This window comes from Gadus macrocephalus, chromosome 7 (genome assembly GCF_031168955.1).
Source record: "Gadus macrocephalus chromosome 7, ASM3116895v1".
In the NCBI taxonomy this organism is placed as follows: domain Eukaryota; kingdom Metazoa; phylum Chordata; class Actinopteri; order Gadiformes; family Gadidae; genus Gadus; species Gadus macrocephalus.
In genome coordinates, this window is record NC_082388.1 from 5,293,473 (window position 1) to 5,312,622 (window position 19,150).

General features: G+C 44.5%; 1 protein-coding gene across 1 annotated transcript; it reads right to left on the minus strand.

The window, feature by feature from the left end:
- Positions 1-16,554: 16,554 nt before the first annotated feature.
- LOC132461271 (E3 SUMO-protein ligase ZBED1-like) lies at positions 16,555-18,201 on the minus strand. The gene is made up of 2 exons (XM_060056319.1): positions 17,267-18,201; positions 16,555-17,040 (listed from the first exon to the last, which is right to left on the minus strand). Exons 1-2 carry the CDS (start codon positions 17,564-17,566, stop codon positions 16,606-16,608), a joined length of 735 nt encoding a protein of 244 aa, XP_059912302.1. The 5' UTR covers positions 17,567-18,201; the 3' UTR covers positions 16,555-16,605.
- Positions 18,202-19,150: the final 949 nt, after the last annotated feature.

Genomic DNA, 19,150 nt, shown 5'->3' on the forward strand with positions numbered 1-19,150 from the left:
GGCACTCCAAGCTGATCCATGGCCTTTTTCATATTGGCCGCGTTATCTCTTAAAATGACATGGACTTTATTTTTGTCAATCTTCCAGGCACACAGCATATTTTGCATGGCTTCTGTGATGGCATTCGCTGTGTGTGAGCCTCTGAACTCACGCGCATGCAAAACAGCTCTCTTTGGGGTGAAGTCGGGCCCAATCCACTGCAGTTAAACTCAATAAAGATAAAGGGCGGTGATCACAGCTCCAGATATCCGTTGTGAAACTAAGTGCATTTGCACTCTCCACTTGTTTGGCAATGTAACCTTTAACATCTTTGTGTATCTGGGGGATAATCTTCTCAACGATGTAATGGCGGCTGGGCATATTGTACCGTGGTTCAAGGTGTTCGATGGTGCGTCTAAACCCGACTTTACTCACGAGAGATAGTGGCTCGTCATCCAGTATTATTTCCTCTGCAATAACTCTTGTTATTCCCTGGGCTTTGGCACTGTTTTGTGGCAGTTTGTCACGCTTTGCAAACGTTTCTGCCAGTGTTGGTTGTGGAGGACCTTTCCTTTTCTTGTCTTCGGTTTTCTTTAGAAACGCTTCATGTTGTTTTTGGTGGTATTTCGCTAAATGCTTGATCAGGTTGGTCGTATTAAAATGTGGTACTGCTTTACCACCACGCTGGACTTTTTTGTGGCAAGTATTGCACTCCGCCTGTTCGTCTTTTTCGTTTTTTAGGGTAAAATATTCCCACACAGCTGACATTTTTATCGATAACTAAATCCTTAGTGGGACATGCACAGACAAGTGGGATGCTGGACAGGTCACTAGGGGTGCGCTAGGTGTGCTGAACAACGCGGACCGGATTTTGGGGGAAAAGCTGAAAAAAACTGGAATGGATTACCTACATTTGTGCGCTCGAAAACACGGACCGGAGTTTTGAAAACAAACTGGATCGGGAGTCCGGATCGGGATTTTCCCGTGCAGGCCGATCCGATATCGATATGCATTTTTTGCTAATATCGGCGGTAGGGATGCAAATTATCGAGTAATTCATTAATCGATAGTTGTTTCATCTTATCGATCGATGATCGATTAATTGATAAGCGGCAATTCTTCTGAGAAGCTGAATTTCCTTCTGAATGTGACACATTTAGGTGGTAATTCAACAAAGTCGTTTAGTTGTACTTTAAAATATATATATATATATTGTGCATTTGGCGTCTTTGTCGTCATTAACCAACTTAAAGTGGCTCCATGCTGCACTCCGTTTTGCCCTCTTCATCGTGTCAGTAGCTGTGTTCGAAATCGTTCCCTATCATGGATGTAGTGCACTAAATAGGGTGCACGCCATTTTGTAGGGTGTTCGAATTCTCAGTGGTCCACTATATAGGGCACTATATAGTGGACTTAAAATAGGGTACATACGATGTTCCCTACATGTTACTCCCGTATACCACAATGCAATGCGGTTGTATTTTTCCAGGGGAGAAGAAGCTGAATAACCGCGAAAACAAATACATTTACATCCGGCTTGTGTTTAAAAATGTCAACAATTTATTTGGGATTTAACATAGAATATTTAACATTCAAAATTCATTTAAAAAAACTTGAACAAGGAAATGTAACATTCAACATCAATACAACCTCCAGCTTGTGTTCCCGCGTGTGCGTCAAGTACGTCTTGCGTCAAGCGCACCCTCACGTGGACGGTTGGGGAATTACGGGTTGAAAATGCGATTAATTGCAAGTAATTTATTTTAATCGAGTAATCTCTTATCGACAATTAATCGATAATCGATTAATTGTTTGCATCCCTAATCGGCGGCCGATAGAATTGAAGATACAAGTGTGTAGATTTGTTTAATGGTTTGAACGATGGTAAACGGTTGAAAAAGGAATGAGTTACGATGTCTAGAAATAGGTGTATCAGAATGGGCTGACGTCTTCAATGAAAACAGCTGAAAACGAAATCTGTGATTCTGAAGAAATGTTAAATGATATCGAAATTCTGTTTAGATATTATAGAAGATACAAGTGTGTAGATTCGTTAAATGGTTTGCACGAAGATAAACGGTTGAAAATTGATTTAGTTATGTTACTTCTACAGTTGAAGTACGACTGATGATTTGAATCATCGACTTTCAGGGGTTTTTTCGGGTTTATTTTTTTCTCACGTCGCGCCCCCCCTAAAGTACTCTGGCGCCCCCCAGGGGGTGCGCGCCCCACAGTTTGAAAACCACTGCTTTAACTTATTAAAATAGCTGACTTTGCATCCCCTATCTGTTTCTCCTTCTTTATCATATATGTAGTGTGTGATTTGGAAAACGCCTATCATAACCTACATTTTTCTCCTCTTTTACCAGGGTAGTCACATTGAGAAAAAAAAAAGTAGTTTACAAATGAACCCTAACCAACAAAAGAAGCACCTAGCTAAAACACACATAAAAACAGAATAACAAAATGTAAGAGTATAAACATAATTAACAAAACAGACAACATATGCAGGCTATAAAAGACAGCCTAGACACTTATTTCACAAGATAAGCCTGCAGCACATTGCCAAACTTGTCACTCTTGAACTGCAGAAAGAAAGCACGAGAAATAATCTCTGCTAAAAATGTCCTCTTTCAGGTATTTTACCTCATAATAAAACTTCTGTATGTTGGTTTGTGATTTTATATATGTAGCAATAAACAATATATAAAGACATTATATATATATATATATATATATATATATATATTATGTCTTTATATATTGTTTATCCATATCAGGGGTTTTTCTAGGAAAAATTCACAAGGGGGAAAACATCATGGCGAGGGAGCAAAGCGACCGAGCGGGGGGGAAGGTGTGGAGCTTTTGAAAATTTGAGGTAGAAATGGATCATTCTGAGGCTTGTGAAGGACCAGTTTGTTGACTCGTATAGTAAGGCCAAATTACTCAAAATGGCTAAGTTACCATAGATGCAGAACATTACATACAGTAATGTATATAGAAAAAAAAACACGTACTTCGGGAACCTGCTGGAAGAACACTTTATCTTTATTATTTAAATTAGTATTTTTCTATTCCTCAGCCCCCCCCAACGCTCCACTGCTTGGTCAAAGTTGAATTGGCTTATGTCTGGTCCCTCGATCCGCACCATCAGCAGGTGGTTGAGGTTCTTAGCTGTTAGTGTAGACCGCAGCCTGGTCTTGACTCGTTTCAAGGCAGAGAATGCCCGCTCACAGTCTGCAGTGTGAGCAGGTATCACCACCATCCTGTTGTACAGTACCTTGATGTTAGGGTACTGGCAGGACAGGGTGACGTTGGAGGACACTAGCTGGCACATCACTTTGGGTGTTTGGCCTCTGTAGCCTGCAAGCTGTTGCCTGAACCCAATCCACTCATCCCGAAGTTCCTGCCGGTTGATTGGGAAGGGCCCCTCAGAGTAAAACTCTGACAGGGTGGTGATGTTCTGCCACCCATACTCACCTGTCAAGTTCGTAGGCAAGCGTGCCGGATCTAGAGCACTGAATGCGCTTAACAGGTCCATTTGGGGGAATAGTCCTTCCATGTTTTCGATCACATTGTCAATGAATTCCCTACGGACTTGGGAGAACTGTTGCCTCTGCTGAACGGAATCCATGATGTCGAGATCGTACAGTCTCCCCTCAGGACCTAGGTCCTGGTCCAGCTCATCCAGCCTGCCTCCTACCAGCGGCGCATCTCTGGCCTCCCTCACAACCTGCTTCTTGGCCTCGACTGCACGTTGGATTTCGGTCAGGTCCAGGCTCTTCTGTTGAAAGCATTTGCTGAGGGCAGATAGGTGCGGTAGGATATCACACAAAAGATGCAGGGTTGCGATAGCCTTGTATGTGTGCAGCCATCCCCACAGTGCTCTTGCCATGACAACACCTTTGTTCATGTCAGAATTCAGGTGAACAAGAACACTGCGCAAGGAGCGATAGAGTGCACTTGTTGCGGCGTCATGGCTCAGCCACCTGACGTCTTTGGGCTGCTTTAACTTCAGCTGAATCTCATCAAGCACCTCCTGTAAAAACAAATATAGTTTAAGAATGTACAGTTCCTTAGATAGGAAGAGAAACAAGAAATGCAAATATTACAAAGTCAAGTATTTTTTTTACAGCTAGCTTAGTGGCCAAAAACCTAATTCTAACAAAAGATGACAATACATGTTGCTCTCTTTTTCATGAAACAAAGTAACTACCACTAACACTGTACCTGAATCTCTTTCAGGCCTTCACTTCGAACAGCACTGCCATCGTAGTACAGGTATAGCGTGTACAGGTTGGGCTTGAAGGTCTCTCCGATGTACTTCACCTGACTTCCAGCTTGGCCAACAGCCAGGGCAAGGCGATGGGCCACACAGTGAATGTTGACAATCTTTTCATTGTCCTGTTTCAGTAGCGTGGCCACACCGCCTTTTCGTCCTGGAAAGGAATATTTAGAACAATAGGATTGTATTACCTTTCCTTCTTATTTTGTGATAAGTGATTAAGATAGATAAGGGAATGCAGGATGTATTAAATCTAATGTAGAGACCACAAACTCACCTATCATACAGGCAGCTCCATCCGAGCCAAACCCTGCCACCTTCTGTAGGGACAGGTTCTTCTCTCCCAAGTACCCTGTGATGGCATCCTTGATGGTGACAGCTTTGCCATCCTTAAGTGGCATGACCTGCAGGAATTTCACATGCAGGTTGCCGTCACCATCTATGCACCTGCAGCAGGCATAGGCAAAAAGGGAAGAATAATCAGATATTACATACATAGTTGTCAGTGTTTCCCGCAGGATTTTTTTCAGCAGCGGTGGTGTGGTCCCCGATCCCTCTAGGGGGGTCCGGGGGCATGCCCCCCCGACCGGAATTTTTTTGTACCCTTTACATTGGAATGCATTAATCTGGTGCACTTTGAGAGGAGAATATGCCCTTAAATCCTATTCAAACAGTCCTGTGTATTACTGTAGATGGGATTATTGGTGTTGTAACTTTGCCTTTTGTGTCTTCATTTACATATTTTTATATTTTTGTATAGTAATATTTAAACAAAAAATGCCACAACGCAAATATAATTTGCACAATTTATTTACAGATTTTTGCCTAATGCTTAAACACTAAACATGGTTGCTATGCCCAAAGCATAACTGTTTTTTACATAAGAGACTTTGTTCAAAAATGAAATCTCCTGCAACAATGGGCCAAACACATCTTTTTAAATTATAAACCTAACTAAAATTTGAAAAGAACACAGACAATCAGTGTGAGCCTTAGCACTACAAATAGACCTCAGGTGAGCTCAGCTCCTTTGTGAGACAGTGAGAGTCAGGGGAAGAGGACAAGAGAGCGATGATAAGCTTGTTATGGCTTAAAACACTTCTTAGTCTTGGGAGTCAAAAAGTGATGAGAAAATTATAAAATAAATATAAGTCATACATAATAGAAACTATTCATGATCTTTTAAGAAGTCCTTAGGTTTTTTCCCTGCATTTATGCTAATGACCACATGCTTACAGGCGATTAGCATAAATCCCTAACTAAAATACGCGATGAAAACAGATTTTATATGGCAATAAAGAACAACATCGGATCTAACAGTATGGATTCATTTTTCAAAGTTCCCAAAAATACCTAGGCTATAAATTCCTGACTGGATATAAGCTCCTGTAAAGGCTATGAGTGATCCCAAAAAGAGCGACAACACGCACACACACACATAGGCCTACACACATACACACACACACACACAATACTAGAGGAAAAACGGCACGGAGGTTGCGGTTTATAGATACAATAAAATGAATGAGGCTCAGAGGGTTTTTAACACTGGTGGTCATGTAGCGACACATTTTAGCAACTTACTTTCTCTCTCTCTCTCTCTCTCTCTCTGTCTGCCTCTCTCTGTCTGTCTCTCTCTTTCCTTCTTTCTTCGATCTTCCGCTTCACTCGCTACTGCTAGAATCAATGTAACTTTGCAACCGTGTAGGGTAGTGTGAAAAGGTAGCCCTCCTTTTCACGAACATGAGCACCTGGGATTTAATCATTGCCTGATTGGGATGCAGTAACATGACTGGTTGTAAAGGGGGGGGGGCGTTATTTTTCTATGTTTAATTATTGTGCTATGTTGCATTTTTGCAACAGTGAACTTTATGATCAAGATACAAACTGTTAAGGTATGCAATGAAGTGTCTGGTTGATTATGATTTCGTTATAAAATATAAATGTATTGTGGTACTTGGGTCGGTGAACCCCCATGGCAGTTGGTATCTACCATTTTGTGTAATTGGTTGGCTTTATTTAAGCCCGGTATTCCCTGCTTTCAGGTTGGTGGAGGATAGAGAGACCGCTTGCTGTGAGGCTGGTTAATGTTCAGGTTAATGGAACTTTGCTTGTTTGTTTTGTTTATCAAGTATTTTGTTTGGCTTTGCCATTTCACTTTTCAAGCGTGGAAAATAAATCAGTTTTTCAACTAATTTATGCTGCTGGCTGAATTTTTGCGGCCTACTCAAAGACCTTCATTGCGTCCTAAACCGATACGTCCCGAAGTGGAAGTGAGTCGGGAGGCTCATTTTCACATGTGGTGGCAGTGGTGGGATCGTGGCGCCCCCTGGAGCAGTGAAGAGGAAGCCGACGAGGCGGGCTCTGATTCGACGAGCGATGCCAGTCAGACGGCGCGCACTGGATGACCTAGTCCAGCCGGGTGAGCAGGAAGAAGGAGCCGTGGGAGGTGAGCCAGAGGAGGATGCTGGCACGGGAAGAGACCCCGGGTTGCTGGACCTATCATCTCTGTATAGCCTCCTACAGAAGACCATGCAGACCCAGGAGCGTGAGGCGCTCAAGCAAGAGCAGAGGTGGCGGAGTGTGCAAATGCAGCTCAACCACGTTCAGGATGAGCTGGGGCGGGACCGGAGAAGCGGTGATGGAGATGGAGCGGCCCCTGCAGCGCTAGCAGCGCCACCAGCCAGGCGGCCTGCAGCGCCACCCGCGGAGCCGCCTGCAGCACCACCCGACGAGCCGCCAGCCGGACCGCCAGCAGCTCCACTGCACCCAGCAGCACCGTCCCCAGTATCCTGGACCCGGGCAGCCGTGCCCAAATTGGCCGAAGGGGATGATGTGGAGCAGTACCTGACCACGTTCGAGAGGCTGGCTACAGCCTACAGATGGCCTCCAGCTGACTGGGCTGTCTTCCTTGTGCCCTATCTGACGGGCAGAGAGCGGTCCGCATATGTGGCCATGGATCCATATGATGCGATGGACTACTTCCAGGTCAAAGAAGCCATCTTGGCGAAGTATGCAATAAATGCCGAAGTCTACCGTCAAAGATTCCGGGATCCAAACATGGAGAGAGGGGAGACCCCGAGAGAGTTCTACAACCGACTTAAGGATTTATTCCACAAATGGATTAAACCGGCTGGCAAGACAGTTGAAGAGATCAAGGAGATCCTCATCTTGGAGCAGTTCATGCGCTCATTGTCCACAGAAGTGCGGGTGTGGGTCAAGGAGCACGACCCGCAAACAGGACACCGAGCCGCAGAGCTGGTCGACACTTTTCTGGCTGCCCGCCTGGGACCAAAGGACTTCCGCGTGCAAGGCTCCAGCAGACCTGTGGTGACGGGTACGTCTGGGGGTTATGGGAGTGGAGCTAGTCCTAGAAATAGCGAGCAGAGTAGGGGCCCAAGCCACAGACAACATCAGCCTCAACCGAACACACCACACTCCACAACACCTCGACCCACAGACACCGCTACAACCCGAACCCTCACCAACCGAGACAGTTTTGTGTGTTACACTTGTGGTAAGCCAGGTCACCTAGCCAGGGATTGCCCAGGGAAGAGAGGTAAATTTGCTGGTGTATGTGTTGTGCCTGAGCTTGGGAAAGAAACTGTGTGTGCTGGTAGAGTGCAGATAATTGACATTACGGTTAATGGCAGACCAGTCAGGGCTCTTCTTGACACTGGCAGCACCCAGACCCTGGTGCGGCCCTTCCTGGTGGGTCAGCCAGACATGCTGAAAGGCGGGCGAGTCAGGGTATGCTGTGTCAATGGTGATGAGCATGAGTATCCCACAGCGGATATATGGGTAAAAGTGCATGACCAAACCTATAGGCTTAAAGCTGGGATAGTTAAAGGATTGAGCCATTCAGTGGTATTAGGTCAGGATGTCGCGATCTTGCCTGAACTAGTGCGGTCTACACGGCCTGTTAGTATGGTTGCTACGGGAGCTCAGACTAAGAGGGCGTTGGGTGATGAGTCAGACCCCCAGACACTTTTAGATGTCATGCCTTTTAGACAAGAAGAGATAAGTCCACCTGAGAGAGTCAGGGAGCCAAAGAGTCGCAGTCAACGCAGACGGGAGAAGCTGTTTGGCACAGTTGAAGCAATGTCTAGGGTAGACGACCAAGCTATTCCTAGCGCGGGGGAGCTGGAAATGACTGACAAGAGGAAACAGCGGCAGGCGTTCCATGTAAACCTGCTGAAAGAGTGGCACGAGAGGGAGCGGCCGCCCATTCAACAGCTGCTGGTGCAAGCCGTGAGGGAGGAGGAAGACACCCCGGAGCAGTTCTTCCCAACTGACCGTCCAGCTGGGGAGCTGGATTTTGCCCACCTCACCTCACAACAGCAGCGGGAGTTACGGGCCATCATCCCTGATGGTCTGTTCAGTGAACAGCCCGGGAAAACTTCCCTGGCAGAACATCCCATCCGCCTGAAGGACTTCACTCCAGTCCGGCAGCGGATGTACCGGGTCCCGGAGCGTCTGCTACCTGCTCTCCAGGAGGAGCTGCAGGTGATGCAGAGTCTGGGTGTGATTGAGCGGTCCAGTAGTGCCTGGAGTAGCCCTGTGGTCATGGTGCCAAAGAAGGACGGCAGCATGCGTTTTTGCATCGACTTCCGCCGGGTCAATGCTCAGTCGCACTTTGACGTCTACCCCATGCCCAGACTGGAGGACCTCATTGAGAGTGTGGGGAAGGCGCATTTTATCTCCACTCTGGATCTTAGCAAAGGCTACTGGCAGGTGCCTCTGGCTAAGGAGGCCAAACCCTACTCAGCCTTCAGAACACCCCATGGACTGTTCCAGTTTACGGTGATGCCCTTTGGCCTGCATGGGGCGCCAGCCACATTCCAGCGGCTAATGGACCGTGTGCTGGAGGGGACTGGTGCCTTCGCGGGGGCATACCTGGACGACATTGTTGTCTACAGCACCACCTGGGCAGAGCACTTGCAGCATCTTGCTGAGGTGTTCCAGCGCATCCATCAGGCGGGGCTGACTGTCCAGCCCAAGAAGTGTGCCTTCGCTCAGCAGGAGGTGTGCTACCTGGGATATGTGGTCGGGTGTGGGGTGATCCAGCCTCAGAGGGACAAGATTGAGGCCGTCCGCAACTGTCCACAGCCCCAGACAAAAAAGGATATCCGGTCCTTCTTGGGGTTAGCTGGGTGGTACCGGCGCTTTGTGCCGGACTTTGCCACCAGAGCAGCGCCACTCACGGACCTGACTAGGAAGTCAGGGTCGGTGAATGTTCCGTGGGAGGAGCGACATCAGAAAGCCTTCATGGACATTAAGGAAGCGCTCTGCAGCGGTCCAGTGCTCCAGAGCCCGGACTTTGAAAAGCCATGGACTGTACAGACTGATGCCTCTGGAGTTGGGCTGGGGGCAGTCCTACTTCAGGGGGAGGGAGAACAGCAGCGGCCGGTGGCCTACATCAGCCGTAAGCTGTTTCCCCGAGAGACACGGTACTCAGCCATTGAGCTGGAGTGCCTTGCTGTGAAGTGGGCGTTGGACACTTTTCGTTACTACCTTTTGGGTCGGGACTTTGTGCTAGAAACAGACCATAGAGCCTTGAAATGGCTTGGTACAATGAAGGACACTAATGCGCGCATAACTCGTTGGTTTTTGGCTTTGCAACCTTTTAAGTTTCATGTACAGTATAGGGCGGGTAAGCAAAACATGGTGGCCGATTTCTTGTCTCGCCACCCCAGTGTCGAGCCTCGTGAGGTGGAGGGAAATGTGAAAAGGTAGCCCTCCTTTTCACGAACATGAGCACCTGGGATTTAATCATTGCCTGATTGGGATGCAGTAACATGGCTGGTTGTAAAGGGGGGGGGCGTTATTTTTCTATGTTTAATTATTGTGCTATGTTGCATTTTTGCAACAGTGAACTTTATGATCAAGATACAAACTGTTAAGGTATGCAATGAAGTGTCTGGTTGATTATGATTTCGTTATAAAATATAAATGTATTGTGGTACTTGGGTCGGTGAACCCCCATGGCAGTTGGTATCTACCATTTTGTGTAATTGGTTGGCTTTATTTAAGCCCGGTATTCCCTGCTTTCAGGTTGGTGGAGGATAGAGAGACCGCTTGCTGTGAGGCTGGTTAATGTTCAGGTTAATGGAACTTTGCTTGTTTGTTTTGTTTATCAAGTATTTTGTTTGGCTTTGCCATTTCACTTTTCAAGCTTGGAAAATAAATCAGTTTTTCAACTAATTTATGCTGCTGGCTGAATTTTTGCGGCCTACTCAAAGACCTTCATTGCGTCCTAAACCGCTACGTCCCGAAGTGGAAGTGAGTCGGGAGGCTCATTTTCACATGTAGCCTACTGCCAACAACTGCCACACTCGCTGTGTATTTTTCTTCTTAGATGTTGGTTACGTGACGATGTGCCGCGTGCTGCGCAATTGACGTTACGCGCTGTACATTTTCTAAAAAAATTAGGAGAAGGATTTTTATTGCAGCGGCAGAGAAAATTCAGCAGCGGCGACGCGCCGCTGCTGTGTGAACGTGGGGGAAACACTGGTTGTTTAGATGTCACACGCCACATATTTTACAATTACATCATAGCAATTTATTACCAAACATTTGCTTCAACTGTAACATACCTGCAGTAGAGAACAAGTTCATTGGTGGTGGATATGTCCACCGTCTCATCACACATGAGCCCCAAAAAGGGGCTGTCCCTGACCGTCGCCAGTGTCTCCTCCTCAACCATGGCTGCAATAACTGCCAGGAACTCATTGGCGATGGTAGTGCTTGTGTAGGTGGCATTGGCTCCCACTTGTAGTGGACGGAGGACTTCACAACCTGTTGAAAGTCATTAAACGATGGAAGTGAGAAATCAAACCATTTCCTATAGAACAGCATCTAATGACAGCAGGTCAATTATTTATTTCCACATATAAGCTAAATTTGACCTTACCTAACTCTGATCCGGCAAACTTGATCATGTCTCTGAAGTTTGTAGTGTGGGGAATTTCTTTCTTGGCTAGGTGATAGACGAGCTTCATTGCTGCTTTGATGGCCTCTCGGTTCATGGAAACCTGGAGGATCAGTATAAGTAAAAGCGGTGAAAACCTTAATAATGATGGGTCGATTAATTTTGGTTTTGAAGTTGGGAATGTTTAAAACAGCTTGAATATCAATTTGATCCTCACCATATCTGCCATGGCCTGCTTGATTCCCCCGTTCACCTCCGCAGCCAAGCGTTTCTGATCTTTAAGGGAGGCTCCGGTATGTTGTTCCGATTTATGATGACGTAGCACATGGTCCTTCCGGAGGCTGGTGCATGGAACAACACTCCAGATGTATTCTCCGTTCCTCTGACGCTGTCTGTGCCTCTTGCACACAGTGCACATCATTCCAGTTCGGTTGTTAACTGGGTACAGCCAGGTGTAAGGCTTTTTTGCCCACTCGTCCTGGTATCCCACTAGATGGCCTGAATTCTTCTTCCTGAAATTTTTATTTTGAGGGAAAATTAAAAATGTTAGCTACAAATTCGGGTTAAAAAAAAAAAACATGAGGAATAGAGAAATGTTGATTGCCTTGATGTTGACCCTGGGTCTTGGTGAATTCTTTCAGTACATGGTGGTTAAGTGAAATCTACCATAATTTGAAACTTATAAACACTCAGAAATGATAAACATTGAAGAGAAAAAGAATAACAATCACTGATAAAACCCATACTACTGGTTATCTCCCTCTGGAAAGAAATATTGTTTTCTGATTGGCTAATGTGGTGTACATTAAGTTCGTATAGCCGGACACCTTGGACGTAGTCCCAGTAGCCGTTCCATATCAATGCTCTTGAATGGTTACCATTGACAACCAACGTAACTTTTTTTTTTTTTTTTTAAGGACTTCTCTAACGGGAGCACTAGGCTTCAAATCAAGAATGCATCAGGTTATTATGCATATTAAGTTTCCTAAAGATAAAGGAAATTCTAAATAATAATAAAAAAAAATGTGGATGTTGTTAACGGGAGATAAGCGGGATAACAGCCTTCGAGCTGTAAAGTTCTACAAAGCTAATGGACTTCCCGCGCGTCGTGGAGTTTTTTTTCTTGCCAGAAAAAGATCAAGTGGTAATAACTTACTTGAACCTTTGCTTGAACTCCATCCTTTTCTCTTCTTGCCTTTCAAAGGAACATTAGTTTCCTTCATTTTCTCCAGTCATCTGGCTGTCAATAGTCACCGATTCCCCAAACACGCTTTCGCTGGGCGCGGTTGAGTCTTCCAGTAACGCCCTGGATCCCTCGCCGACGATTGCTCCTTCAATGTAAATGTAAATGGACTGCATTTATATAGCGCTTTTCTAACCATTGGCCACTCAAAGCGCTTTACAATATTGCCTCACATTCACCATTCACGCACACATTCACACACCGACGGCGGAGTCAACCATGCAAGGCGCCAGCCAGCTCGTCGGGAGCTAACAGTCAGGGTTAGGTGCCTTGCTCAAGGGCACCTCGACACTCAGCTAGGAGGAGCCGGGGATCGAACCAACAACCTTCAGGTTACCAGCCAACCCGCTCTACCTCCTGAGCTACTGCCGCTCAATGGAGCCTTCAATCGCTCCTTCAATGGAGCCGATCTCGCTTCCGCCATCTCTCTTAGGTTCCTGACAGTAAAACGACGTGATCTTCTTCTGCCCCAGACAATCCTTGCTTTTCTTCACCCCGCGGCACGACATTTTAAAAACACTTGGTTGACTTACCGATCCAGGCCAATCAGGAGGCGCCTGAGGCTCACGTGCACACTGCCTCATGCACAGTTTCTAGATTCCTCTCTGTTGTGCTGAGCGCTCGCTACACAGATGCGAACGCGGTTAGGAGCACGTCTGTCTCCTGTGCGCGGTCTTGCTCGCTCGCTCTCCATTCCGGGAGATTTTAAGTAATTTAAAATTTTCGACAAGGAGGCGCTGGGTTGAAACAAGGAGGCGCAGCGCCCCTCTTTCCCGGTTTAGATTAACCCCTGCATATATTTCAATGCAGCCTAATCATTTATTGTTCCTTTCTCTAAAATAGCTGACTATGCTGCCCTGTTTCTCCTCATATTTGTATTGTGTGATTTGAAAGAAACCTATGATAGCCTAAATTCGTTGTGCATTTTTCCCTCCTTTGTTTTACCACAGAGGTCACATTGAGACAGAAGTCTCTTTGACAAATGAGCCCTGATCAGGAAAGGCAGCACCTACCTAAAAGATACATAAAAACAGATAAAAACACAACGCAAGATTAGAAACATAATAAACAAGAGGAAATACATGCAGGCTAGAAAAGACAACTTGGACACTATTTTACATTTGTAATATAAATGTAGTAGTATGCAATACAACAATTATAAATCAGAAAGAGGGATGAACACACTAAGTTTCAGTTATTACTGTAGTGCACTCCAAGTTGAAAGGGCATAACATAGGCCATCTTACCAAGTTCAGAGCAAACAGTAGGCACAATTAAAAGTATGCTATTGTTTGACCTGACATTGCATCCATTGTTTATTACAAATGACAACACTGATAAAATGACGGGAATACTCTGCCAGCTGCTTTGTCAATTATAAGTAACCAATTATGTTGTTCACGTATAGCGGCATCCAACCAAATCAACTGTACAAACGGCAATGGTGTGTTTCGTAGACAGCTTTTGTTAGGACTCGTAACGCATGATGATAAACAGAGTAGGGATCGACCAATATATCGGTCGGCCGATATTATCGGTCGATATTCGCGGTTTTTACGTGTATCGTATCGGCCGATACGCGGCTGATTTTCGCCGATATTTATTATTATTATTATTTATTTTTTTACTTCTACCTCACCTGTTTTTAATATTTGTTAAATATTGTTCATCTACTTGTTCTTACTTGTTCTACTTCACCTGTTTTTACTATTTGTTAAGTATTGTTTTTTTTTATTTAATTGCTAGGTACGCGTCCTGCGTCCCTGACGCATTAAAATCTGAAAGGACGCACAAAACTCACTATCGATGCGTCCCGGGGACGCATCTCATTTTCCCCATGAAAAATGATACATTGTGAACATTAAACAACTCGTGTTTAATCACAGTAACTGGCCAAAGAAACCTTCTTGTGAGCAGACCGGACAAGCGCTGTTTCAACCCTCTGCGCATCTACTCGGCGCAGACATGATCCCCTGTACAAAGTATCGCGACATGCTAATTTAGCCGCTACCAAAACAACTAGCTCGTCACCGCTGATTTCATTTCAACAATTAAAAATACGAACTTCATAGTAATGAAACCCACGTTTCCACTGCTCGATGCTGTGCTCATTCGTGTTGATTATGTTGTAACGTTTAGGGGACGTGCTGTAATGAAATAAATGAAACATAATCCGGTGGTGGTGATGAAAACTACATAAACTTTTCAGATTTTGAATTTTATTTGTTTAATTTCAGATACATTTTGAACATACATTAATATATCCGTTTATTATAACCATATCATACCACCATCAAGGAGTTTAACACTATTAATTTAATTTAAGAAATAGAATAATAATAAAAAAGAAACACATTTTTTAAACTGGGGAGTCGGGACCCATTGAATTTCTCAGGGACCCACCCAACTCGCCACCTGTGGGTCCCGGGGACTCACTACATTGAAAACCTATCAACATCACTGGCATGACGACATATCATAGGTTGGCCAGACGTCCCCGTTTAGGTTTGCCTTTCCCTGGCTAAATCCAGAAAAAAATATACCTGTCCCGTTTGTGTTTAAAGACACGTTAGGTTTTTCAATCGTATCACAATATTCGATTGCTGTTAAGCCCACTATGAACATTCAAACAAGCCGAGCCATGTGTCCTGTAGCACAGCTACATGTATGACCTTTTCGCCAATAAAATCGCCTGATAATCATTTTAGGCTTGAGAGAGATACGACTAAATAAATGCTCTGACCGTTCATTGCACCTGCAAAACAGATTACACTTAGTGGAACGGTCGACCGATTCAAAATGGCTGCCGCATTGATCGCGGTGCCGTCGACAGGTTCAAGATGGTGGTCCCACGGCTCGTTAGCAACACTAGGCACGAGCGGTCGATGAGATGTCTATTCTTTATTATGTCTATTGTTGCTATGGTCGTTGCCATCGATCGCCGCCGTTTTTCCAAGATATAAAACCATGGCCGAAACATAGTGGAAATGAGAAGGGGAGCCATAGACAAACACACAATGCAATGCGTCGACAAGTAACCGATGGGCTTAAGAGGGCCTCCGTATAACCCCCCTCCCCCCACACACACAGGCTCGATTCTGAAAAACATTCCCATTTAACATGCATGCGTTTACAATTCATTTAGTCCAGAATTTAAATAGTCAGCGAAATGCTCCCATTCTAAATGCATCGAAATCCCCTTCATATCCGACATTCAAAAGAAAATACTTTCTCAACTGTCATTCGACAAAATATGCCACCTACATGGTCCTTCAACAGTTGACATCTACCGATTTGACCATTTCAATGTATAATACTAATAACTAACTACTACAAAATATTCAACACGTAAACAATTATGTCAAATGCTGCTGTCAACATTCATTCTCCGAAGACAAAAAAACATACGTCTTACCTTGATTTTCCTTTACGTGTTCTACTTCTTCGTCTACCTGCACTTCTTCATGGGGTAGTACAGCTTATCACTATATACCGCCACCTACTGGACTATTATAGGAATGTGTAGCAAAACTAATGGCAAATTCAATTTCATTATTTTCAAGCATGCTACCTGTAGCTGAACATAATGGGATCTAGTTTTTCAATCATTCATGACATCTGTTGTCCCTACTAGCACATAGGGGTGGGAATTGGCAACAATTTGACGATTCGATATTATTGCGATATTTGGGCCACGATTCAATATTATTGCGATTCTCAATATATTGCGATACAGCAAGTATTGCGATTCGATTCTGCGATATATTGCGATTCATGTTCCCCATATTATTCAAAGACATTACAAAAAAAGAGGAAAAAAAGACTGCTCAACTCACTTCAAATGGCACATTTAATTATGTGAACAACAGTGCAAAAACTTAGGAGGGTAGTGCAAAACTTTGTCCTTGAACATTCAGGACACAGGACCGTTGTAATTATTTCGGAATAGGTGACCTCTCACATGAACGCTGAGCTCCCAGCACATAAATTAAAATTATTTAAATACAATAGAGTAACACAAAGCAGACTTAATAGAGTAACATAAACCTTAGAATACTCATATAAATAAGTAACTCAGTGCTTCAATCAACTTGAGAAAAATAAACAAATGTGAACTGCTAGAGTCCAGTCTAGTTGGCTGCAAGGTCATGAACCAAAATGTTAAATTCATTTTGGAATGTTGGCATTTTTGCTCAGAAAAAGCAGTTGGTCAACATGCTCAGATGTTAAAGTGCTCCTCTGGGCTGTGACTATATCCCCTGCAGTGGAGAACACCCTTTCAGCAGACACACTTGTGCACACTGGAATGCTCAGGTATCTTTTGGCGAGTTTGGCCAGGAAAGGATACATTTTCTCATGAGCTTTCCACCAGTTGAGAGGGTTTTCTTCAAGTGGCAGTGGAGAAGCCTCCTGGTATCTCTTCACTTCCTCTTCAGCTTGGGAAAATGCTGACTTTAGTGGGGCTGTGGTAGAAAATGTTTCTCCCAGTAAATCAGCTAGCCCAGATCTTCTTTTAGGTTGTGGCTCCTCAAGCACCTCAAGATCCTGTCCATCCATTTCTATTCCAGAGGCACTGCTGGTCTCTTCTTGCCTAATAGTGGGCTGTAGAGAAACATTTGATGTTAAAAGAAAAAACATCTCAGGTTTGGAATAGCTGTGGAATGCTCAATACAATTAAAACAGATGTAAGAAAATAACCCTAAGTAGCCAGATGAACATAGGCTTGGTTTTAATAAATAAATAATAAAATAAATAAATCATTTGTAAACTCCTTATGATATTTTAATATAATAACTAAATAATAAACTAGTAGTTCATTAAAGCCTACCTGAAGGCTGGCTGCCTCCACAACCAGTTTGGAATATGTGGCACTGATGTCATCTGTGGTCAGGAAAGGCAGTGACTTAAATCGTGGATCCAGGGCCGATGCTGTGTGGAGGGTGTTTTTCTCCTCAACAGTGCTATATCTCTTCTGCAGATCTTGATTTATTGCCTGTTTGATGTCCCTCACAATTGGTTTGTCCCCCATTGCCTGATGTGTGTCATTTAGCAGCTTTGCATGCACTGGAGCAATGATGGACAAAGTGGGATTCTTCTCCTCTGAAACTATTTTCGTGGCTACAAACATCGGTCGAGTGCCTGCATTATGTCCTCAGCGTCTGTAATGTCATTTTCGTTGAGGGTGCAAATATCACTTCCTGACCGCCTGACGTCAGAGGACAACAGAGCAGCACAGATCGCTGGTTGTTGTTCCAAGAAACGCTGAAGCATTTCGTAGCCACTGTTCCAACGGGTCACAACATCGGTCTTAAGCTTGTGAGTGGGGAGGTCCAGGAGCTTTTGTTTTTGTTGCAACATGGAGTTGGCGATTGTACTGCGGTGGAAAAAAGTGGTTATTCTCCGGACTCTTCCCAGTAACCTAGCGACAGCAGGCAGCTTAAGTGCGCGCTGTGAGGCGAGGTTGAGGGTATGGGCAAAACATTTCACGTGAAGGTAGCCCCCGACCTGCGCAGCCACTACCATGTTGGACGCATTGTCCGTTACCAAAACAATCGGCTTGTTAGAGATGCCCCACTCTTCGGTTGCCGTTTTCAGCACCTCAGCCACATTAGCCCCGGTATGACTCTCATGCATCGCCCTGGTTTGAAGAACATGAGCTAAAAGCTGCCATTCATCCGTGATGTGATGCGCCGTTATGGTCATGTAGGATTCAGTAGCTCTTGATGACCAACCGTCACACGTTATAGCAACTCCTTCGGCTAAACTTAATTTTCCATTTACCTCCTCTTTGACTTCGCTGTAGAGTTTGGGGATGGCAGTGTCGGTAAAATATTTACGTGAGGGGATCACGTACCTGGGCTCCAGTATGCCTAGCAGATTCTGGAAACCTTCATTCTCCACCACACTGTAAGGCTGTAAGTCTTTGGGGATGAAGTAGGCTATTGCCTCAGTGATTTTCTTTGCCCTTTCGGAGTTTTGAGGTAACTTTATCACTTTAGTTTGGTCCAAGGTGCGTTGATTTGCGGGTAGGACAACTTTGGGTCGTTCCTCAGGGGTCGCTATCGCTAACTCTAAATGGTACCTTGTGAGATGCACTCTCAAATTCGTCGTATTCCCACAATACTTAATTTTCATCCGGCACTCTTTGCAGATGGCAAACTGCATGTCAAGGTCTTTACTAGTATTACATTTTCGATAAAAACCGAAATGTAGCCACACTTTTGACTTAAAAGAAGACTGAGGTTTGTGTACAATCGGTTGAGATGGTGAAGCCATTTTCATTTAAATTTGTTGAATGCAAGGTAACAAAGCACCACGTGACCTAATTTGTTGTTTAATGCACATCATCAAAGCACCGCAACAAGCGCCACCTTGTGGTTGTAATATGGAAATGTAATATTATCAGAGTAAAGTCAGAGAAAACCCGAAAGTAAAACACATAATTATATAATTAAATATCGCAATACTTTGCGCTACTGTATCGATATAATTGCGAACGCAAAATATCGCGATACTGAAGTGAATCGATTTTTTCCCCCACCACTACACACCAAGGTCTAACTCCTAGTTACTCGGCATTCTTGAACTAAATCTGTTCTTTGCACTCGGTATATCCCTGCAATCTCATCTTTAAACTGTTGAAAGTACAACAGTATTTATTGTAAACCAGATTAAATAAAAAGCCTTAACCTGTTAAGCCCTAGGCCTATTT